Source organism: Cuculus canorus, chromosome 6 (assembly GCF_017976375.1).
Source record: "Cuculus canorus isolate bCucCan1 chromosome 6, bCucCan1.pri, whole genome shotgun sequence".
Lineage (NCBI taxonomy): Eukaryota > Metazoa > Chordata > Aves > Cuculiformes > Cuculidae > Cuculus > Cuculus canorus.
The window spans coordinates 42,777,873-42,798,481 of NC_071406.1; the positions used below are offsets into that span (position 1 = coordinate 42,777,873).

A 20,609-nucleotide genomic window follows, 5' to 3' on the forward strand; every position below is an offset into this window, starting at 1 on the left:
TTCAGGGACTTGCAAAAATAATAATTACATTTGTTTTTTACACCCAACAAACACTCTGTTCTATAGTGCCCATCAAAGGAAGAAGCTATGAGTACAACTGCTGGCAATCAGCTTGAATACTTTATACTTTTAAGCACAGATATTTTGCTGTTTCAATTGAGATCAACACTTATTTTCTTCTCCCAATGAACTTTTTTATGCTTGCCTGCTTTGATGCTGATGCCCAGTATAGGCCTTGAGAACATAATGCAAGCATGGGTTTTTAGCAAATGCACTCTGCTAATGAACCTAATAAAATACCACGCACAACAGAGCGAGAAATTAACATTGTGAGAGCCAGGAGGATACAGGTTTAATTTCTCTTGATTCAGCAAAACAACAATAATCCTGTATAATACTATGCCACAGTCTTAATGAAGAGAAAGTTCAGCATTGATCTTAAACCTGCCCCTGTAATACCAGACAACTTTGCTATCACACAATGACAGTCTGACATCCAGAGACAAAGCAACCTGAATTCATCAGGGAAGAACAAACCAAAACAAAGTGATTTCCCTTCTAAGAGCCTGTTCCTCTTCAATGGTTTCACCAGCATTTTATTCATGCTACACAACCGACGCCGAGCAGGCACGCTGACTTGGCTTCTTCTTCACTCAAGTTCTGTGGTCCATCGTGGTTAGGGCTCCCAAAGGAACAGGACTCACTTCAGCCAGATCCACTTGTCACCAACATCAGCATTGTAGCCTGTCCTAAAATTGCGACCAGGAAGCTAGAGAAAGCAGAAAGGTCAATAAGAAACATTTCTCTTTTCACTCTTCGCAGAAATTTTTAGATTCGTTATGAAGTGCCTCATGGTATCTGCAGAAGTGCAGCATTAAATATGTTTTTTACAACATAATGATTAAAACTTATAGAAAAATCGATCCTTTTGAAAAAACTGAGATGTGCAGCCAAAGGGGGATCCACAGAAACCACTATGCCATAGGATATATAAAAACTAGGCCAATAATCTAATCAGCACAACAGCATATTCCACCTGGGTTCATACAACTCTTCCCCCCTACACACCCTTGTTCCCAGTTTTAGTAAGAGAAGACTCCTGTACCCGTAGCACGGAATAAAGAGACTGAATCAGTCAAGTCAAATCTCATGCTAAAATAGGCACACATTATTGAATACATGAAATATTTCATGCAAGAAATACTGAGTTAATTACTACATTAAATTAAACCATTCAAACGAAATTGTACATTTAGCCTTCAAGAACTGAACTTCATTAAAGCCAAAGCAGTGTCTGCCTGTCTTCATAAGCAAAGCCAGAAACCACCACCCATGGGGAAAAATCAGTTTCTTGAACCCCCTTCCTCACATTTTACCAACACCACTGGGCCTGAGCCTTCACATGCTGCCTCTGAACCTCACCGACCCTTCTGTACAGCCCCCTAGTGCTGCCAGGAGCAACCTAGGCAGCTCAGACCAGGTGGGCTTAGCCTAAGCAACCTTTCTGTTTGGTTCCCAAACCAGGGCTCAAGGAACCACGGTGCTGCCACACAGTCACCTCTTCAAACAGTTCATTGCACATCAATGCACATGAAACAGGAGAGGGCTGAGGACCGCAGCAGGACACCTTTCCTTCTGACAGGATCTCAAGAGCCTGGTTTGGTTGTACTGGTCACAAGAAGATCACAAAGGAGCGGTTCAAGCCCAGTGAACCAAGAAAACACATCACAGGAGGAAAGGCTGGATGGACTGGAACACTGGCAGGCAGACATCGGATGCAGGAGGAAAGCTGGAGGGTCTGTGCCCTCAACCAGGGAGGAAACGCAAACTATCACAGAGACGAGAGCAAACGGAGGTCAACAGCAGTAACCTAAACAGAGCTTTGGCATTTGGAAAATTGAAGTCATGCCTAGACCTACAGCTGAGGATCTGGTAGCTCTGAGTTTGTGAAAGGATGTGTAAGACTGAAGTACACATACCCCTGCTTCCTAGTGGTCCAGCCAGTCCAATGTCCCACAGGCAAAGCCTCGCATGAGGGCTCAGGAAGAAGAGAGCCTACAGTCATGCATTGGGACGCAAAGCCAAGCCTGGCCTTCACAGCCCGCTGCCACGTGCAGCCACATTACAAAAGCGCACAGGCAGCATCACAGACACAAAAATACAGCAGCCAACCCATTCTGCCTTCAGCTTTACAGATCTGGGAAAAAGAGGCTGTTTAAGTAGCAGCCATTTTAAGCTATTACAGATGCAGCACGCAGGACTACAAGAGAAATCCTGCCAGTACAGTTAAAATAGCAAACTCCTCTCACACAGTGTACGTGCTCTCTCTGCAGGCGAGGAAAGCGCTAGTCCAGGCAAAGGAGGCTGCACTGGGTCACCGAAAGCAGGCTGATGTGACAGAAGACTCGCCACAAGCACGCCAACAACACTGTCATCAGAATCATCTCCTCACAACTTGCTTTGCAAAAGCAATACACAATTTTTAATGCAGTTTCAGCCTGAATAAACATAAATCAGGCTCTGTACCCACTCGATAACTGAGCCATGGGTACAGGATCAGCGCATAAAGTAGCTGCTTTGCAATTACTCTGAAGTGAGTGATCCAATGGAGGAAAGAGATGTAGACACTTTTCAGCCCCAGTGCCTTGAGTATTAAAGCAGTCTACTTCAGAAAGTACCAACCAAGGCCTGGAATGCCAGAGATGGTTAGGTTCTAGCTCCAACGGTAGAATCTGTCTCCAGAATCACTATTCCTATCCCCAGGAATGAGAGAGAGACAAAACACAGCATTCATCTTTAGATACAGCACTGGAATTCAGAAGCAAATCACCATGAAAAAGCCAATGAGTTTTGTGAGAAAGCCTGCAGCAAGCAGAGGTGCTATAATAAAACCCTGCCTTTAAAAATAAGCTCTCCGCTGGCAGCTTTTACAAACAATTAAGCACAGATCATCTGCTCATCTCCACACAAATGCTGGTTTCACACAGGACCCCTGACTTGTCCCTGTGATTTTTCTTTTTAAAAACCCATAAACGTCCTGTATGAGAGCTGCCCCTGCAGAGAGAAGCAAGGCCCAGTCTTGATGAAATATACACCCAGGCCACAAAACCAGCTATTTAATCTGGGATAAAGCCTGTTGTTTTGAGGAAGGTGGGGTGCTGGCTTTTTTTCTTTTGAAGTCAGAAAACAAGATGCTTCTTCCCCTAAAACATCAAACTCGCAGAAGAACTCTACTTCCTTTGTGAGCTGCTGCCCATCCCACCTTGTCACAAGCCACCACAAGCCATTCTTGATCAGTTTTTCCTAAAGTATTTCATTTAATGTTGTCTTTAATGTCTTGTCTAAATATCAGAAGAAACCATGCAGTCCTGTTAAGGGTTACTCCTGCTGAGCAAAGAGGAGATGTGAGATGAAAATAAATGATGATTATCTCTGCCCCACAAATTGACAGTGGTGAGCTAGGGAGGACATAAGACCTGCTGTGACCAGCCTGTATCTATTAATTCTAGCACAAAACCAGCTCTCCCTGGTCCTCTCCAGGCAGCACGTAATTGGCCCTTTGATACTTCAAGAGATTCCCAGATAACTAGATTATTAAAGCAACAGGAGCTCTCTGGGAAAACACAGCAGTTTACAGTTTTGTTTCTGGGTAAATCTGCCCTCTTTAAAAGATACAATATCAATTCCAACAGAATCCAAATTCATTGTCCAAAACAAATCCCCCATGTGCCTTTAGTTAAAGACATGCAATACATCAAAGCAAATTTTATAATAAGTATTCATCCATATTCCATCATTCACAGTGGGCCCTGGCAAAAGCACTCGAGTTTTGGGATATGTTACAGCCAATCTTTCCAAATAGCCAAAAAAACTGGGAAGAGCAAGGCACAGTAAACAAATCCTGTGTTACACAGCAAGCAGAATGATGTGCATTCATGCTCTGCACCCTGTCTGCACCAGGTACAAGTAACATGGATGACTTCCCAAGAGCTGGCTCTTCAAAGCTCACTTTTTACAGCCATGCCTGTAAGCAAGCTCCACAACTAGGACCAAGGTGGGTCTGTCCCAGAGGGGAAGGAGCAGATGATCTCTTAGCACTTATTGAGCTTTTGGAAAAACCCTGGAACAGGAGTCATTCTTGTTCTTGTGGTCCCCTGCCTCCCCTCCTGCCAGAAAAAGCATTTGCTCAGTGTCCCGAGGGGCCTGGAATAAAAACAGCCAAATGAAAAATGTTGCAGTGACATCGCACAGGATGGCTGAATGGACCGAACAGCACGATGCCAGCAAGAAGATGTCCTACAGTACCCATCCTCTCATCTCTGCTGCACAGGCCAAGCCAGCTCCACAGCTATGCAGGATCAGTCCATGAGCTCCATCACCCCCCCTCTGCTCAGTGAGAAGCCATTCACTCCTTCTGGCCAGGTTAGTTTTTGGTGGCTCTACAAGCTCAGTCAGCCAAACACATACAAAGCACTGCAAAGAAGAGTATAGGAGCATCAGGACAGATCGGGGGATGCAGCACAGGTGGTAGGATGCGCTTTTTTTGGTGACAACAAACAGTTAAGCTGGTGCTTCAAACTGCACCCAGCTGAAGCTCCCAGCCTGTTTTGCCCACAGCTGCTTAGCCAGCACACAGGCAGGGATGGGAGCAAGCAGCCAGCCCTGAGGCTGCTGGTGAAGCAGCCAGAAAAGGTAAACTTCCCAGCCTAGAAGAGAGATAATGGAAGGCAGACAGAACAAAACTCTGCATAACTTGCCAGTAGCAGAGAGAACAGAGAGAGACACTGAAGATTCACCATGTCTTCCAGTACAAGATACAGGTGCCATCAAATGATGCCAATGGCTTGAAGGACTCCTTGCTGAAGGATACTGCTGACACAAAATTTAGAGGGTCTTGATGGGGAAGCAAGCAACTACTTGGAAGAGACTCACATTTCCCATGAGACTTGTGCCCTATGACTAAGTTTCCCAGTCAGAATTATAATGAAAATCAGCAAGGCCACAACATTTGCGAGTGACTGGTACGTTCACAGAACACTTCTCACGTTACCTTTACATTACACTTGAGCGAGAGCAAAGAAAAGGCGTGACTCAATGGCCACATTAAAAATAACATTAGTGCATCTTATTATCCATGATTAATTATTAACAACACATTTCCCCAAGTGAGTAAAAGCAGTAGCATACATGGTCAAAGAAATCCCTTCAAAGTCTCTTCAATCTGGCACTGCCATCACCCAAAGAGACTTATGGAGCCACTAACAGGTTTGTCCAGCACCGAGAGGCAGAGAACGCAGTTGATCTAAAGCTGAACCATCTTTCCCAGGAAAAGAAAGAAAAATAGTGTCATTATCACAGCAGCCATCTAGACACAGACTTTGCCACAAGAGAATTAAGTCTCTGCCCTCAAAAACTTACAACTGAAGCAGCACTGGCCAAGCAAATGGGAACAGAGATCCCACTAGACAAGCTCAACAGCTCACACACGCCCCTGCAGCAGGAGGGAAACGTGAGCTCCTGCAAAGTCACTGCCAAGAAACAGATTTTTCCATTCAGCGGAAATGAATAATGTGGAGAATCTAGCCCTGGTCTGCTGCATTACACTGTGCAGAACTTAAAAGTTGGCAGCAGGGATTATCTCAAGAAGTATGCAATAAAATCCACCACACAGAGCATGAAACTAATGAAACGAGCTGTACCGAAAGGTAGAGCCAGCTCAAAAGAATGAAACTGCTCAACTTTAAAAGAGCATCGGTAAAAAGATGAAAACAAGATCATCTCATCAGTTAAATTAAGAACTCTGCCACAGAAGTGTCTGTCAAAGCTATAAACATGATGAAAAGCCCTATAAAGTGGTACAGGCTGCAGAGTAGCAACAAACGGCTTCAGCCAGCTGTTCATGATATACGCTGCGTTTCATAGCTTCTCAAAATCATTTCAAACCAGACATGTACAGGTAGAACTCCAGAGAGTTTTAACAATCCAAAAAGGTCTACATCCACAAGGTTAGAGTCTGTCTTGTTTACCAGCATTTCAGGAGCAAAAAGAACTACCATTTTTCCTTTCTATTCCTGTACTACTTTCTGCTAATGGCTGGGCTTCACAGCTAAAATAGACCTATAAATGGCATGTGTTGAGCAGCGCTGATCAAAGAGCATTCAAAACCAGAGCCACTGCTCTGCAAGCATGGGCTCCTTCATCAATATCCAAATTTTTTCATTTAGTGGCTGTTTATAACAAGCCTAACAATAGCACCTTCCACCATTACTGTCAGCGAAAACTACTGCTTTTTCGAGTAGAAATACTTACTTCCAGAAGTTTATTGTCAGTGTTTGTTGTTGGGACAGCAAAACTTGTAGAGAACACAGAAATGTGTGGCTTCATAAGGTATCTGTATTCAGGAAAGGTTTGGTTCCCATGTTTCAGGACAACAGATAAAATGGGGAGGGGATGTAATAGTCCCTCAATACCCATTCTAGGTGTTCGTGGTTTGGTTTCCAAAGGACAGGCATGGGTACACGTTTGTTTAGAGCTCAACTCCTGCAATTCCACAATGACGATCTGAGAGCTGGAGCACTTCCCACACAAGGACAGGCTGAGAGAGTTGGGGTTGTTCAGCCTGGAGACAAGAAGGCTCCAGGGAGACCTTACAGCAGTCTTGTAGTACTGAAAGGGGTTGCAGGATAGCCAGGAAGGTTCTTTTTATCAGGGAGTGCAAGTACAGGATGAGGGAGAATGGTTCTAAGCTGAAAGAGGGGAGATTTAGATAAAATATTAGGAAGAAATTGTTTACTGTGAAGGTGGTGAGGCCGAGGCCCTGGCCCAGACTGCCCAGAGAAACGGTGGCTGCCCCATCCCTGGAAGTGTTCAAGGCCAGGTTGGATGAGGCTCTGAGCACCCCGATCCAGTGGGAGGTGTCCCTGCCCATGGCAGAGAGGTTGGAACTGAATGGGCCTTGGGGTCCCTTCCAACCCAAACCATTCTACGATTCTATGATTATAGCTTTCATAACAACACTCAAAAGCTTTACTGAATTAAGGTTAAACTAACTCCAGTTTGTTAAAACTATTCAGCAAATCTTGTCCCACCCTTCTTTCATTGATTAAAAAGGGTAGACAAGACAGTAGAAAGCTTTTAGAAAGAGAAGTATCCAAACAGAGGAGACAGCATTTTTCTGCCAAAGTATTTTTTATTTCAAACACCACCAGTGAGCGTAAGCAGAAGCCAATTTGTAGACATGAATTTCTGACTCGCAGTTTGAAGAACTGCAAACACCATAAACATTCTAATGCCTGTCTCCAGCCTTGCTCTTGCAGGACAGTCAAGAATAAACAAGCAGAGTTTAGCTAAATATTTCGTTGCAGGTTTTCTCTGCAGTGCCTGCTTGCCCCAGTCACCACTCCCCACAGAGCAGACCACCACCTACTCTGGTTTTGCTTAGCAAATACATTAGAAATGCCAGTTATCCACCACAGAGTACAAACCTGCCTCAGGGGAAAGCCAAGGAACCATATCCAAGCTGGATAAAGTCCTATTGACTGTAGGACTGCTTTTCTAACTGGACAGGTAAAACACAAAAAGCCTCTTCCACAGCTTTCCTATGCTTCCAGTACTCAAGGCAGCAGTGGGCCTTAGGAACAACAGTTCTACATTAAGAAAGCCCAAAAGAACTTCTCCATATAAAAATGCTATCAGGAAACAAGGAAGCCCATTCACTAATGCCATCTGAACCAAAGCTGCACCCCAACACAAGCCCAGTTAAGCACCTCAAACTGACATTATTCCATGGTTTAAGACCCATGGAGATGCTATCCCTGTGAATCCAGACCAAAGCAGGGCGAGCCAGAAATAGATCCAAGAAGCCTTCACAATGATTTGTCAAAGCCTTTTCCTGATCTAGAGCATGATTTTCAATATCAGATACTACAATGAAACCGTCCTCAGAGGGCTGGGTTTTTTTCCAATTAAAGTTTCCTAGTAGATGCAGAAAAGTGGAGTGGGAGCAGTTCACCTGCAACTTTTCTCCACTTAATCACTAACAAAGGAGCTTTCTTCCAAGCTATTTTCCTTGGGGGGGTTGTAATTTTTTTTTTTTTATTTATTTAATAGAGGTCTACCCTGGATTCACATTCCCACGTAAGTGTGGAATTAAGAGGGGTTTGGGAGAGCAACAATGTGCTCCCACATAAAAAAGTGGTGTTTTTCATACAGCCAGACTGTCAAGTTGGAAATGGATTATTTTAATGTCAGTGGAATTCTACTGTCTTTGTGATTTACACAGGTACCCAGCGCCTGGGACAGCATGGTCTGTCATCTAAAACAAAACAGATGCAACTACCAAAACCAAGATTTGAGACAGTCCCAAAGTCTCTCAGGTTCCTTCACCCCATATCTAGGATAGATATCCCTGCCAACTTCCCATGACATTTTTCAAGGGAAGCAAGGTAGAGAAGCTACACATTTCTAAAGCATAAGGGCTGCTCTCACACTCTTTCTGCACATACAAGAATGGAGAAAGAGTGGGAAGAGAAGGAAATCACAGGCCTATTCCCATCCCTTTCCAGGCACCCTTCGGGAACAACTTCATCATTCCTAGGTTTTAGTTATTCTCCAGATTCTTCTGCTCTTATTGACATTTAGCTAGTCAACATCTTGTAAATTTGGAAAGGGCTAAAAATATTTTTGCAGAGATAAAACAGAAAAGAAACTTACATTAAGCCTTTCCTAATTTATTATGTGCCTGTTTTCATTCCTGCCTGGATTCAATAGCAGACAGGGCTTAGCATTACTGCTGTCAAACACCTCCATTAAAATAAGAATTTAGGAAGGCAGACCTTGATCCTAAAAAAATGAAAACTTCAGCCAAGAAAAAATGGCAAGAGAGAAAAAACAGAAGATGGTATCAAAGACAGGCACTATTGTAACAAGCAAAACATGGAGAACAAAGATATCCTAACTTCCCTGCTTCAGCAAAAGCAGGAGTACCAGGGAAGGCAACTCATTGCTCATCTAAAGCTCACTTCAACAGTTGTACTTCATGTGTACACAAGGGTAATTTCCTCTGTGCATACAACTAGAACTGGTCAAAGCGGTTTTTTTAGAAGCCTGTAGCTTTTCTTGTAACCCAAAATCTGCAGTCAAAGGCCAAGATGTTGAGGACACCACCACACAGTATCCCCACACTAAGCCTCAAAATATCATTTTGACACGAACACTCCCTGTGACTCCAGCTTCCTGAAAGCTCAAATATTTCTTTTACAGTTGAAGTTATTTTAAATTGAAGACGTGAGTGTAAGCCAGGAGCGCTCTGCACTCTCAGAGGAGATGGGAAAGCTAAAAGACTTCCTAACTTCCTCATTTGCCACCTTCAGTCCCCTGCAACCACAGATGCCAGGAAGGGTCAGGGCTGCACTTCAAATACAGTTTGGGCCACATCAACCTGCAGAAAATCTTCCCTTAATGCTCTCCCTTTGGGGCTAGTTACAAGCTTCATGTTATAAGCACATGCTCTGACAATACTCTCTTTTTATGGGTTGTGAGGCTCACCTTCCCATCACTTGCTGTGCTATAGCTGTCTCCCTGCTACTACCCAAATAACTGGAGGTATGGCAGATATTGTGCACTGGAGGATTTCCCCTCCTAAGGCTGCATCCTAATGAAGAACAGTAATGAAAAACTTAGGGGAAAAGTGTGGGACTCTCTTCCCCTTCAACATGTTGCCTTTTCTCCCACTTGTCACCATGCAAGACTGCAGCCTCACACTCCCAGGTCCTGCAGCAGGAGGGAAGAGGACAAGGAGCAGGATACAAAGATGCAGCCTGACAAGGCAGGTGAGCTGGTGCAGCTGTTGTGGGAAGGCAGCCCTCCGACCCCAGCCACAGGCTGCTGCCACTTCCCTTTCACAGCTCTGGTATTCACCTAATCCCAGAAACCTGTTCAGTTTGGCAATCCAGCATAAGACTAGCCCAGGAACAAAATAACCCCCTGCTAGGTCAGCAAACTGAAGGGACTCTGCAAAGACACAGTTACAGGAGCTGGACTGCACCTTGCAGCCGTAGCTAGGTCTTTGATTAGCTCAAGCTTTCTTGCCTCATGGCGAGCACCCCTGTATTTCAGAAGCAGTCTTCCACCAACAGAGAGGGGTGGGGAAAAAGAAAATTACAGCCTTCTCTTACCTTTCAGTGCCATATTTATTTGCTTTCTTGATGAGTTAAATGCTAGGCAGAAAAATCTGAGCCCCTCATTTTCTCTGTGCTTAATAGGGAGTTGACAGACAAGGATGGACAAAGTGGAATCAATACTACTGCAAAATGAACCTCTGCTTTCCTCACATGATGAATACAGCACACATGCAAACTTTACCTCACCATGGAAAAGGACATCACATAATTTGATAGTTTGAAGGAGGACAATGAGAACCATAAAGAAAAAGAGTCAAGGGATGGAGGGTGAAGTATACCAGGATCAGCAAATAGCCAATGCACAGTGGGGAAAAGCAATAAGAGGGTAAAGAAAGGAAGGGAAGCGTGTGGCTCACCAATTCAATGCAAGAGAAAAGGGACATTTCACATGGGAAGATAACTAAAACTGATCTAAGAATGCCTTACACAAAGGCACATGCACTCACTGGAGCTGGTGGTTGTACTGGGATAGGAAGTGTCTTTGAAGGTCGCTCAAGAGTGTGGAATAAATTCTTCAAAGAATTCATCACACATTGTCTGCTTCGAGGGTAAGGAATGCATCCCTGATTTCCTTTTTTCTAATTGTTTAAGTTAGGCTAACAAAAAATACAAAATTTTGATATGTGATTTGCCTTGGTACAAAAAGAACTTCTCAGTGTCTAGGTCTGTCTTGCCTGAAGAAGAATCGCTGTGTTCAAGCATTTGGTCATTTTCTTTAATACACAAACCAGCACACATAACTAAAGAATCCCAGCAAACTACACAGAGGGTAGGATACTCTTCTCACTGCACAATCTTGCCCTCCCCAGAGAAAGATGGGGGAAAAAAACCAAACAAATCCTAGAGCATGAGATGCAAGCCACAGTTTTTGCCACGCACTAGTGAAAACAGCCCTTTTCTCCTTCACAATTTCTTAGACTTGTGATTACAGAGTTTGGGGAGAGCCACTGGACAAACAGACGACCTGGGTTACATGAACCAGGGCTGCAGTGACTGAGCCAGCACAAATGCTTTCTGCTAGGGCTGATGAAATGAGAAAGGAAATGAGGTTTTAAGCATTCTGCTGTCACCCTGAGCGAACACCAGCAAACACTGGACTCCAGGCTCCGGCACACCTTGTAATACGCATCCCACTATTTTTTTGGTCTTTTTAAACACAAAATTTACACAAACTAAATACTCATCATTCCCCTATGATCTGTAGTGAAGGGAGAAATAGCAAAGACTACTTTAAAGCTCTCCAGCTTTTTTTTTCAGAGGTGATGGCTTGACTATGAATCTTAGACAGCTGCACTTTTATGTACACAGAAAAGAGCATGCACGTAAAAGAATCCTTTTTTCACCACCCCTAGGAGATTCAGCAGGACTTGCCAACAGCATTCGGGAGTGTGAAGTACATAAGTACATTATTTAAGTACACTGATTCCATTAAACAGAACCATTTGTTTTCGTCTTCTCTGCAAACACATCTGTCTAAGTGCTCCAGCTTCACAGGGCACACATGGAGTTTGGAGCACTATCCGTGGGGATTGCGCGTGGTTGGAAGAAAGCAGAGATACAGCAGTTGTTAAGAAAAAAAGAAAGAGTAGTCAAGTCTTTACTAGTCTGACAGTTCCTAAAATAATGTTGCTTAAGAATGAACATGCTTATCTCCGATCTATAGAACCTGACTAAAAGGTTACTTTTCCCTTGCCAGAAAAGCATCTTTAGAAGTTTATGAATGCCTAAACAGAAAGGCTGAACCCTGCCAGGTGACTTTCTGGTAAGAGGAGGCGGCAAAAAGCCACCTCCTCACATGCAAAAAGAATGCTTACAGAAGAAATGTAGAGGATATACACAAAAAAGAGCACGTTTCTAGCATTCACAGCTATATGTGGCTACCTCATTATTTTGTGGAAAGGCACACGTACTAAAATCTTGAGCTCTGAAGAGTGTTTCCTCCTCCTTCTCAGTTGCTTGCGACTAACGAATATTTTGAACAAAAACCAGTTTCTGCCTGGAATTTGCAAATCCCTGAAAGCCACCATTATTAGACAGCACGAACTGTGTGCATGCAGCTGAAAAGCACAGCGGTTCCCTGCCTATTGGTATAATCAAGGATTTATGACTAGTTATAGGATTGCAGAGGAAAAAATCCCCTATGCAAATCATTGTATTTGTGGTAAACATCATTACACAAACTTTAAAAGCACATTTTTCCCACAAGGAAAAGTTAAAGTTCTGTAATTATATCATAATTAAACCTTTACTTACAAGTCATGTGAGCCTAAAATCTTTATCCGTCTTCAAATGCAAGAGCGGTAGCACAGCTGTAACCACCCCTGCACAGACGTGGGCCAAGCAAGGGCTTACAATTCCCTCTCCTTAGACCCAGCAACCTTGTAGCCGAGATTTGTGTGTCTAGAAGTTCATCCGCTTTTTCTGCCTGCACTGGTTAGTCACATGCTGCGTTACCACTGAATATAAGCTCTGTCTTCAAAGAAACTCACACCTTCATTTGCTAAACAAAGTTGGAGGGAAAAACACGGATCTTCAAAGTTTCAACACAAAGAACCCAATGCTTAGAACATAAAACAGCCAGCGGGGCTGGCTTTGTGCTTCCCTTTCCAGTAGCTTAGGGGAAGCAGGAAAACTCAGCTTCTTTTGCATTGTGCACCATCCCTAGAGATGTCCCCTCATCCTGACCTTGAAGGATTACAAGTGCCTAGAGTATTCAGAAGAGAGAAAGAGTAGCTAGTATTGCCTGAATTTAACAGAATGCTTCATGAAAAGTACAACTCCTCCTTATTCCAAAGGACATCATCACTTTCCACAGTACTTTCCTGAATCAGGGCCTAAAAGCATGCCTGCAGAAGGGAGATGATATTTTGGCAAGGCTTTTTTAGCACTGACAGTCCTCAGCTTCTGCTGTCAACTAACTGGCATCAAGCAGAGCAATCTGAGAGCACCGCTTTCCCTCCCAGGTATTCATATTCCTACTTCTAAGCATCCTTGCTACATCTGCAAGGCAAGTCACAATTTTTCCTGGATGCCTGGTATGTGATGAGCCAGGGCATTGTGAGCTCCTTGCCAGCACAAAGGAGAATGTGCTGTTGTAGAGCTAGTGGAAAAAAAGGCTTTCAGAAGTATTACCCCTGGTTCCCAGCATGCAGCACGGAGGTCACATCTAGCTGTGTGTCAGGCAGCCTCAGTAATTCCCAGCTCCATGGCAAAGTGACATTTCAGCCAAAAAACCCTATCATCTCTGGGAAGAAAGACACCGTCAGTACAGATGGATGTTGCATGCTGGCGATAAGTCATGCAGCAGATCCTTCTGAAATATGTGCTACACACGCACAGACGTCTCTTGGAGCGAAGGACTCCAAAAATCCTCAGTCTGAGCATGAAGTTTTGGACTTAAAAATGTGATACCAAGAAGCACAAATTTCTGACAGCAATTTCTTGGACCAGGGCGTTTTCAAACCCATTAGACAACCTCAAGCAGTACAGAAATGCTTTCTGCTGCTTTAACCTTTTGCTTTAGCCCCTTTTACAAGCTGGAGAGACTACATCTCAAATGAGGCAGAACAGCGTGAAACCAGAAGCCTCTCTACTGCATAGGTTAGCTGAGGAGGAACAAATTATGTTGAATATTCACAGAGAATTCTGAACCAAGTATTCCAGAAGAAAACATTGGTAGTTCAGAGTTTCCAAACAAATCCGCAAACCTGTATCTTATATTTTAATTTCAGCACGAGACTGTATACAAATTATACGGTTTTAACTACAAAAATCATGATTTATAACTCATATGGACCTTCCTGCCTTTGACTTCAGTGACTGCTTGAAAACAAAACCACGCAGTGGCAGAAATTTCAATCGAACTTGAAAATCCAACATCACCTCTAACTTCAGTTTGCTAATCAGTATTAATAGTCATCTGCTCCACAATCTCTCTAATGAGAATTTATAATTCCTGGGCCTTACGAAAACACCACTTGGTGTGAGAGGACCCCATGCCAACTAAATAACAATAAGCGATAGGGCAAAGTGCTAAGTCCATTGGAAGCCGTTGTCTCCAGAACCAGAAAGGCAAGCAGCTAATTAAAACACTGTGTGGGAGCCTTGCATGAGGTATAAGAGAGCGCTGGGCCACAACAGGCTTTGGATGCATGCCCACGAACAGAAACACACTATTTAAAGCAACAACAGCTTTGAGAAGCAATGTAACATTCGTATCTCCTCAGCCTACTCCAGAAAAACCACCCCCTCCCTCAGCATTTTATAAGCAGTTGTCTTTATAGAAGTCGCCATGGGTTTCCAATTTTCTTGTTTGACTCAAAGGATTATTTTAGATTCCAGAGGTCAGAGACTAATCGGGGCAGGAGAAACAAAAACAAATGAAAACCACTGATCCTTTAGTCCACGTCTAAAGATCAACAAAGAAAATCAGCTTACAAAACAAACCATTTGATTCATTATTTCTCTTGTGGGGAGCCTAGACTTCAAAAAAGGTGGGGATCTGGGCAAAATCCAGAACATACTCTTAGAACTGGGTATCCCCATGGGTGAGATGGACACCCAGGCTGTGCACAAGATGCTTGTGAACGCACTTGCACTTTGTCAGGGACCACTGTTTGGCAATCATACAACTGCTCCCCTTCCAGTATTACTTACCGATCGATACTCATAATAGATTTTATCATATTCAGTGCCTCCAATTGTGATTTCTGGAATGAAGAGAGGGATGGCTGTCGGATCCACCACTCCATCTTTTTCCTGCACACTAAGGGAAAAGAAAGAAGAAAGAAAAAGGAGTAGTTAGTCCAGAGCCTGCCCCAAAGACAGCAACATCAGTGCTGAGTTTGACCAAATATTACAGAACAGCTTTTCTGTTAAATAATACTTCCACAGTTTTTGGTTGTTTTCCGATTATAATGAATATATAGCAGTTTTCCTTACACAGCTACTGTGGTTTTGCACACCCCCCATCCCCTCTCGTGCTTCTAGCTCATTCCTGCTCCAATTTCTCTTCGCTTCTCCATTCCCCCACCCGAAGCTTTTCCTCCCTGGAGATGCTCTATCATTCCTAGAAGCATTCTTCATAAGGCAGTTTTAGCTTTTTGCTTTCATATATAAACAAGGTAAAACCAATGGTTTTATTGAATTCTACATACTATCTTGCTATATCAACTTCATTTAACTGCCTCCTGTTCAACTAGTTTTCACTAGGAACCCTCACAATGATTAAGGTGCGGTGGTGTTCTTCCCCAAATTCCCACGCTAAATGGATCAACACTGAGGCAAGTAGAGGGTCTGGAAGCAGGCAGCACCTCTAGCATCCTGCCTGGCAGGAATCGGGGGAAGGTTGCTGCAGCAGCTGTAGTGACAGATACCAGGATCCACCAAAAATCCGTGCTCCACAGCGCCAGCACTTTCAAATATCCCACATTTAAAATGTCTGAGAAACTGCTAGAAAGGCACGTTCTGCACAGGGCTGTTATACACAGAGCAACGGCGCCACCTGTACTTCTTTGGGGAAAAATACATCCATTTGCAGTGGACAGTGACCAAATTTGAAAATCAACACTTCAGACTCTGCAAGTCGTGATGTTCTCAGTGAATCACATTTCTTTGCAAATATTTAGACAAATAAAGAAAATTCCCTGAGTAAAGCAAAGTTAATAATTTTTAAGGAATTTTTTTATCCCTAAATCACAAAATTTGGGGACCTTAAGTCACAGCACTGACCAGTTTCAACAAGTAAACTAATCTGCTAACACATCTGGACACACACACTGTAAATTATCCTACTATGGACAAATTACTGAGGAAATACAATGGTCTAGTAAAAGCTGAGATGGGAGAAGGTAAGGATAAGCTCCCTTTTACAGAACCAAGACAAACACCAGAGATGTGTCCTCTAAACTACTATGTTATCTGACTTCACGTACGTTATATGCATATTTTGCATGCTGGAAGCCAGGAAAACATCTTCATCAACACAGCAAAAGCTCTTTTCATGACATACTGGCACCTGTGGGCAACTCCCAGCCTTCCAGCTCCAGGACAGCTTGGAATGGGATGGAAAGGCTTGCTCAAATTGGTAATCTGATGATGTAACTGGTTTTATTTCTGAACCCCAGCATATATCATGAAGAGCACCTTTGCATCTGCTGAGTCTCTCGTCTTGGGGCTCTGCTGGGAGGAATCAGCTCTAATACCACTGCTAATTAACCTGGAATTAAAATTAACTAACTCCAGCAGAAAGCAGCCCTTCGGGTCCCAGCTCTCAATTCCTTAAGTACAATCCATCCTGCAGCCACACTTGTGATCAGAACTATGAGCTTCAATCTACACATTCATCATGCAGAAAGCAGATAGCTTGCTGTCTTGACCACTGCTTAAGGGGTTTGATCTAAACAGGACCACCTGCAGGCAATATTTAAAGACCTTCCTGAGCTCAGGCTTAACAGCACCGTCTGTGAAAGATCCATTAATCTATTAGTGAATAAACACCTCCATCTGTTCTTCACACAGCAACAGGAGAGCCTGATCCCTATCAAGTAGCAGTAGACACTCGGGACCTTACAAGTCTGTAGGAGAAAGCAGATAACATTTGTCTGGGCACACGTGAAGTGTAACTTGACACACAAACCGAGTCCAGTAGTCACCCTGTCCACAGTTAATCCATTCTTTCCTCTCAGCCAAATGGCAATTGTAGAGGACAATTCCCAGGCACAAGTTATTTTAAGTTAATGGCCAAGATGGAAAACCTGATGCTCTTAAAACATCTTTGCTCTCACAACCACTGCCTTCAAAGAAACCACTGCATAACGAAAAAATGCAAACCTGATGTTACCAGTGACAACTTCTCCAGCTTCAGCTCTGCTCTGCACCTTAAGAAATAGCTTTGAATACCACCTAAAAGTACCACCCAAAGACACCCGACACAACAACATTTTTAACCACAAAACTACATTCACTTGCCAGAACTAATTCACAGCTCAGCAGGAAGTATTTAAAGGCACCTTTTACGTTTCCTTAGTTTTCTCCCTCTCCCCTAGCACAGAATTATCACTATTTATTATTTCCTGGCACTCAAGCATGTTCTCTTGAAGCAGCATCCCAGTGTGTGCTTTACTTACCCATAAGATTATGTGACATTTCAAATTCAGCTCACAGCAAGAAAGCTTATCATGGTCCTGATACTGTAGGAACATCAAATTTTAGCTCACCCTCATTGCAGCTGTCCATAACCCTATTAGCTAGAGCTCCTTCCACTGCTACACAGGAACCACACTCTTAAGTATGTTACAGCAATGGGTAGCTCATTTCTCCTCCAAAAGCTCTAGACATCTACTTCAGGAATTATGTCCAGCACGACATGCACAAGCAGGTACTGAGGAATTGGGACTGTCACATTCCTGCCTCTCTTGAGAGGAAAAAGTCCCGTTTCCCTTACAGGCAGCTTACAGCAAGGATACACACGTTCTTCAGGGAACCTGCAGAAACTTGATGACACACAAGTAGCTTGGCTGGGTTTGTTTCCACCTATGTAAGACACAAAGTTCCAAGATTGCCTACGACAATGAACATTAGAAAGGTTTATGACCATATTCGCTAAAGGTGAGAGGCAGGGTAAGGAAACAGATTGTTCAGAAAAAAAAAAAAAAAAAAATCAGTCAACCAAACAAAAAGCCTTGCTTGCATAGCCTGAGCCATGATTTCTCAACAATTGATGCTGGCATAATCACAAAAACTGAAGTGACAATACACAGTACTAGAAAGCCACACTTCCTACCTAAAAGTAGTCTCTAGCCTAAGAGGCTTACAGCCAGCAACATGAAAGCATATTAAATTACACTCTGTGCTTATGCATGAATGTAACTTGAGAAAGAGCAGGTGGACCCTAGTGGAAAACAGAAGATTTTTATCGCACTCCTTAAAACCAGCTTCTCGGCAACCAGTTATTGTGTTCCAGGTTGGAATCTGAGCAAGTAGGTGGCATTAATTCCTCTACTATTCACACCCTTACTACTCGGGGCAGGGCTCCTCAATCCCTGCTGCGGACGGCTTCGGCTTCCCTGCCTCCTGTGGGTAGCATACAAAACCCGTGAGCCAGTGAGCATGTGAAATGCTCACGATTTTGCCTATGCTCGTGACAGCAGGTGAAAGGAGCTCCTGACTCATGCCACAGGTACAGAGAGCCGTGTGGGAGAGATGGCTCCTGCACGCAGCTCTTCCCATTCTGACCTCCTCTGTTCCTGTGCTCATTCAGCAGGCACACAGGACAGCTGCGGGCTGTGTCACCCCCCAGTCTTTCCTTGCTCATCACTTCTTCCTCACTCATTTTCTCCAGAATGTAGCAAAGGCAGGGCAATGACATACAGTCCTTCTTCTGCCAAAGGGACTCTGACTCCAGTGTTTGGTGGGGCACAACAAACGTCATGTCCAAGGTGAACCATGGCCGCTCCCTTGGTGAACAACAAACACTCACTGTGAATACTAAGAAATCAAAAAAAAAGAGCTTTCCTAGAAAAGCAGGTCTGCAGGAGAAGAGGAGAAGTTGCAACAATAGCTCTTTGAGTCTACAAAAAATACACTACAAAGAGGAAATCACAACAAGCTGTTTCAATTGAAGCAAGAGAGAAGTAAGGTGCTACAGAAAGCAGGTGTGTTAATAGTGCCAGAAGTTTTACCACGAATGGTTCATGAGATTTTGGAGTCTCCATGACAATAAGTTTCAAAAACAGGTCCAATACGCCTCTTGCAAGCACTTCTAGTCCTGCTGTTGAAATCAAACACCACAGACATTCAAGGATGGACACTCCTTCCTGTCGCTAAGCAAGCTTGATCACACTGTGAAACAGTACTGCAGGGTCGCTCACCCTCATTCACTCCTGTGCTTCTTTGTTGTAATGTTCCATTTAACCGGAGCAAAATGTAGAGGAAGGAGCCAAGCACTGGGGTTAGCAACAGCCCCAAAAAGCTAAACAAGTGTCAAGAAAATCACCCATTACTGCACTTACAAGATCATTCATCAACAACCTCAAAACATGTCTGATGTCCTGCCAAATGCAATACTGGAGGATTTTACTACCCAGGGCTTGTAGCACGCTAATAGTTATTAATGAATAAAATTGCACAGATGAGAGTGTGGCAGACTATTACACAGTTAGACTCTTACCAAACGGCAATAGATCCCCTTTTCATAAAGACAATACAAATGACAATACCTCTTCTTTTTAATTGAATTAGTGGTGGCTTAAAAAAGCTCAAAATTTGCTAATATAAAAAACGTTCTGCTTTAGCAAATTCTAAAGGAGGTGCAAGCATGTGGACTGTGGATTTAACTGTGTACTTTTCTGATGAAATAAGTTTAATGCAAGTAAGCTCTCCCCACCAGCAGCACAGGCAATGTTACACAAAATACAGCTCTTCAGTCCAAAACATGATTCATTTTGCAATGCATGAAGACAGCCAGACGAATTCACTGGGAAGGGCAGAGATAAAAACATGCTCAAGAGAGCACAGTGGCAACACAGGAACTCCTTTATACATTTCAGAAAGCCAGCAGAATAGCTTATGTCAGACAACGCTTGGAGAGGAAGTAAAAATGTGGAGAGCATCTCTCCAGCTTACATCACAGACACATTTTAAACCTTTTACCTCAGTCCCATAATCACACTACTCTCTCCTAGGGCAAGGCAGGGAGATAAAAGGAATCATTATGCAACTGATTTTATATTGGTGTTGCTCACTGGCTTGATTAGCTTCCTTATTTGCATTGCTAAAGCAGTCAGAGGCCCTGCTGGGGTTTCCGTGCATTAGGCCCTATACACAGGCAACGAAAAAGTTCTCCTCACTCCTCCCCATCGATATCCCCCCCGAGACAAGCTGAAGGTGTAAAATGAATGACTGCCAACAGCCAACAGCAATGGAGCAGGATTACAACCTCAACACCCTGCCTCCCACTGCGGTACCCGGCCAGAGTGTGCTGCCCCTCTGACAGCACCGGATCCGAGACAGCCCAAGCCAGAAGAAAGGGGCTGTGCAAAGTACTGGGACGTCAGCAAAGGAAGCAATTGCAGGTGGAAAAACAAATACCTCCTGCAGCCTTGCAGAAACACCCACGAGAGGGCAGCACCTGCCAGAACGTGAAACAGGGAGCCCATCAGGAGTGTCCCACACAATTCTTTCTGCAAGAAAAAAAAAATCAGTGCAGGCATGGGATACCTGCAAAACTGCGCAAGGCTGGGTACCACAAGCTCTCTTCTATTTGGGAATTAGAAAAGGTAGGAAAACATCAGTTTTAGGTTCATGAGCAAGCACCCGAGCATTTGATGCTCCAGGATGCAATTCCAACACTGAAGCCATGCAGGAGACTCCCTGCAGTCTTCGTTCAGTCCTTACACGTTTGTCCTCTGTCTGGCACTGGCCTGACGT

General features: G+C 43.7%; 1 protein-coding gene across 1 annotated transcript in view; it reads right to left on the reverse strand.

The window, feature by feature from the left end:
* Positions 1-270: 270 nt before the first annotated feature.
* The window catches only part of NDUFA10 (NADH:ubiquinone oxidoreductase subunit A10), a 38,753-nt gene continuing 18,414 nt past the window's right edge, over positions 271-20,609 (reverse strand). The window contains exons 9-10 of the mRNA XM_054069441.1: positions 14,838-14,946; positions 271-769 (exon numbers count right to left, since the gene is read on the reverse strand). Of these exons, the coding sequence (XP_053925416.1) occupies positions 701-769; positions 14,838-14,946 (178 nt within the window). The 3' untranslated portion in view covers positions 271-700. The remainder of the gene's footprint in view (positions 770-14,837; positions 14,947-20,609) is intronic.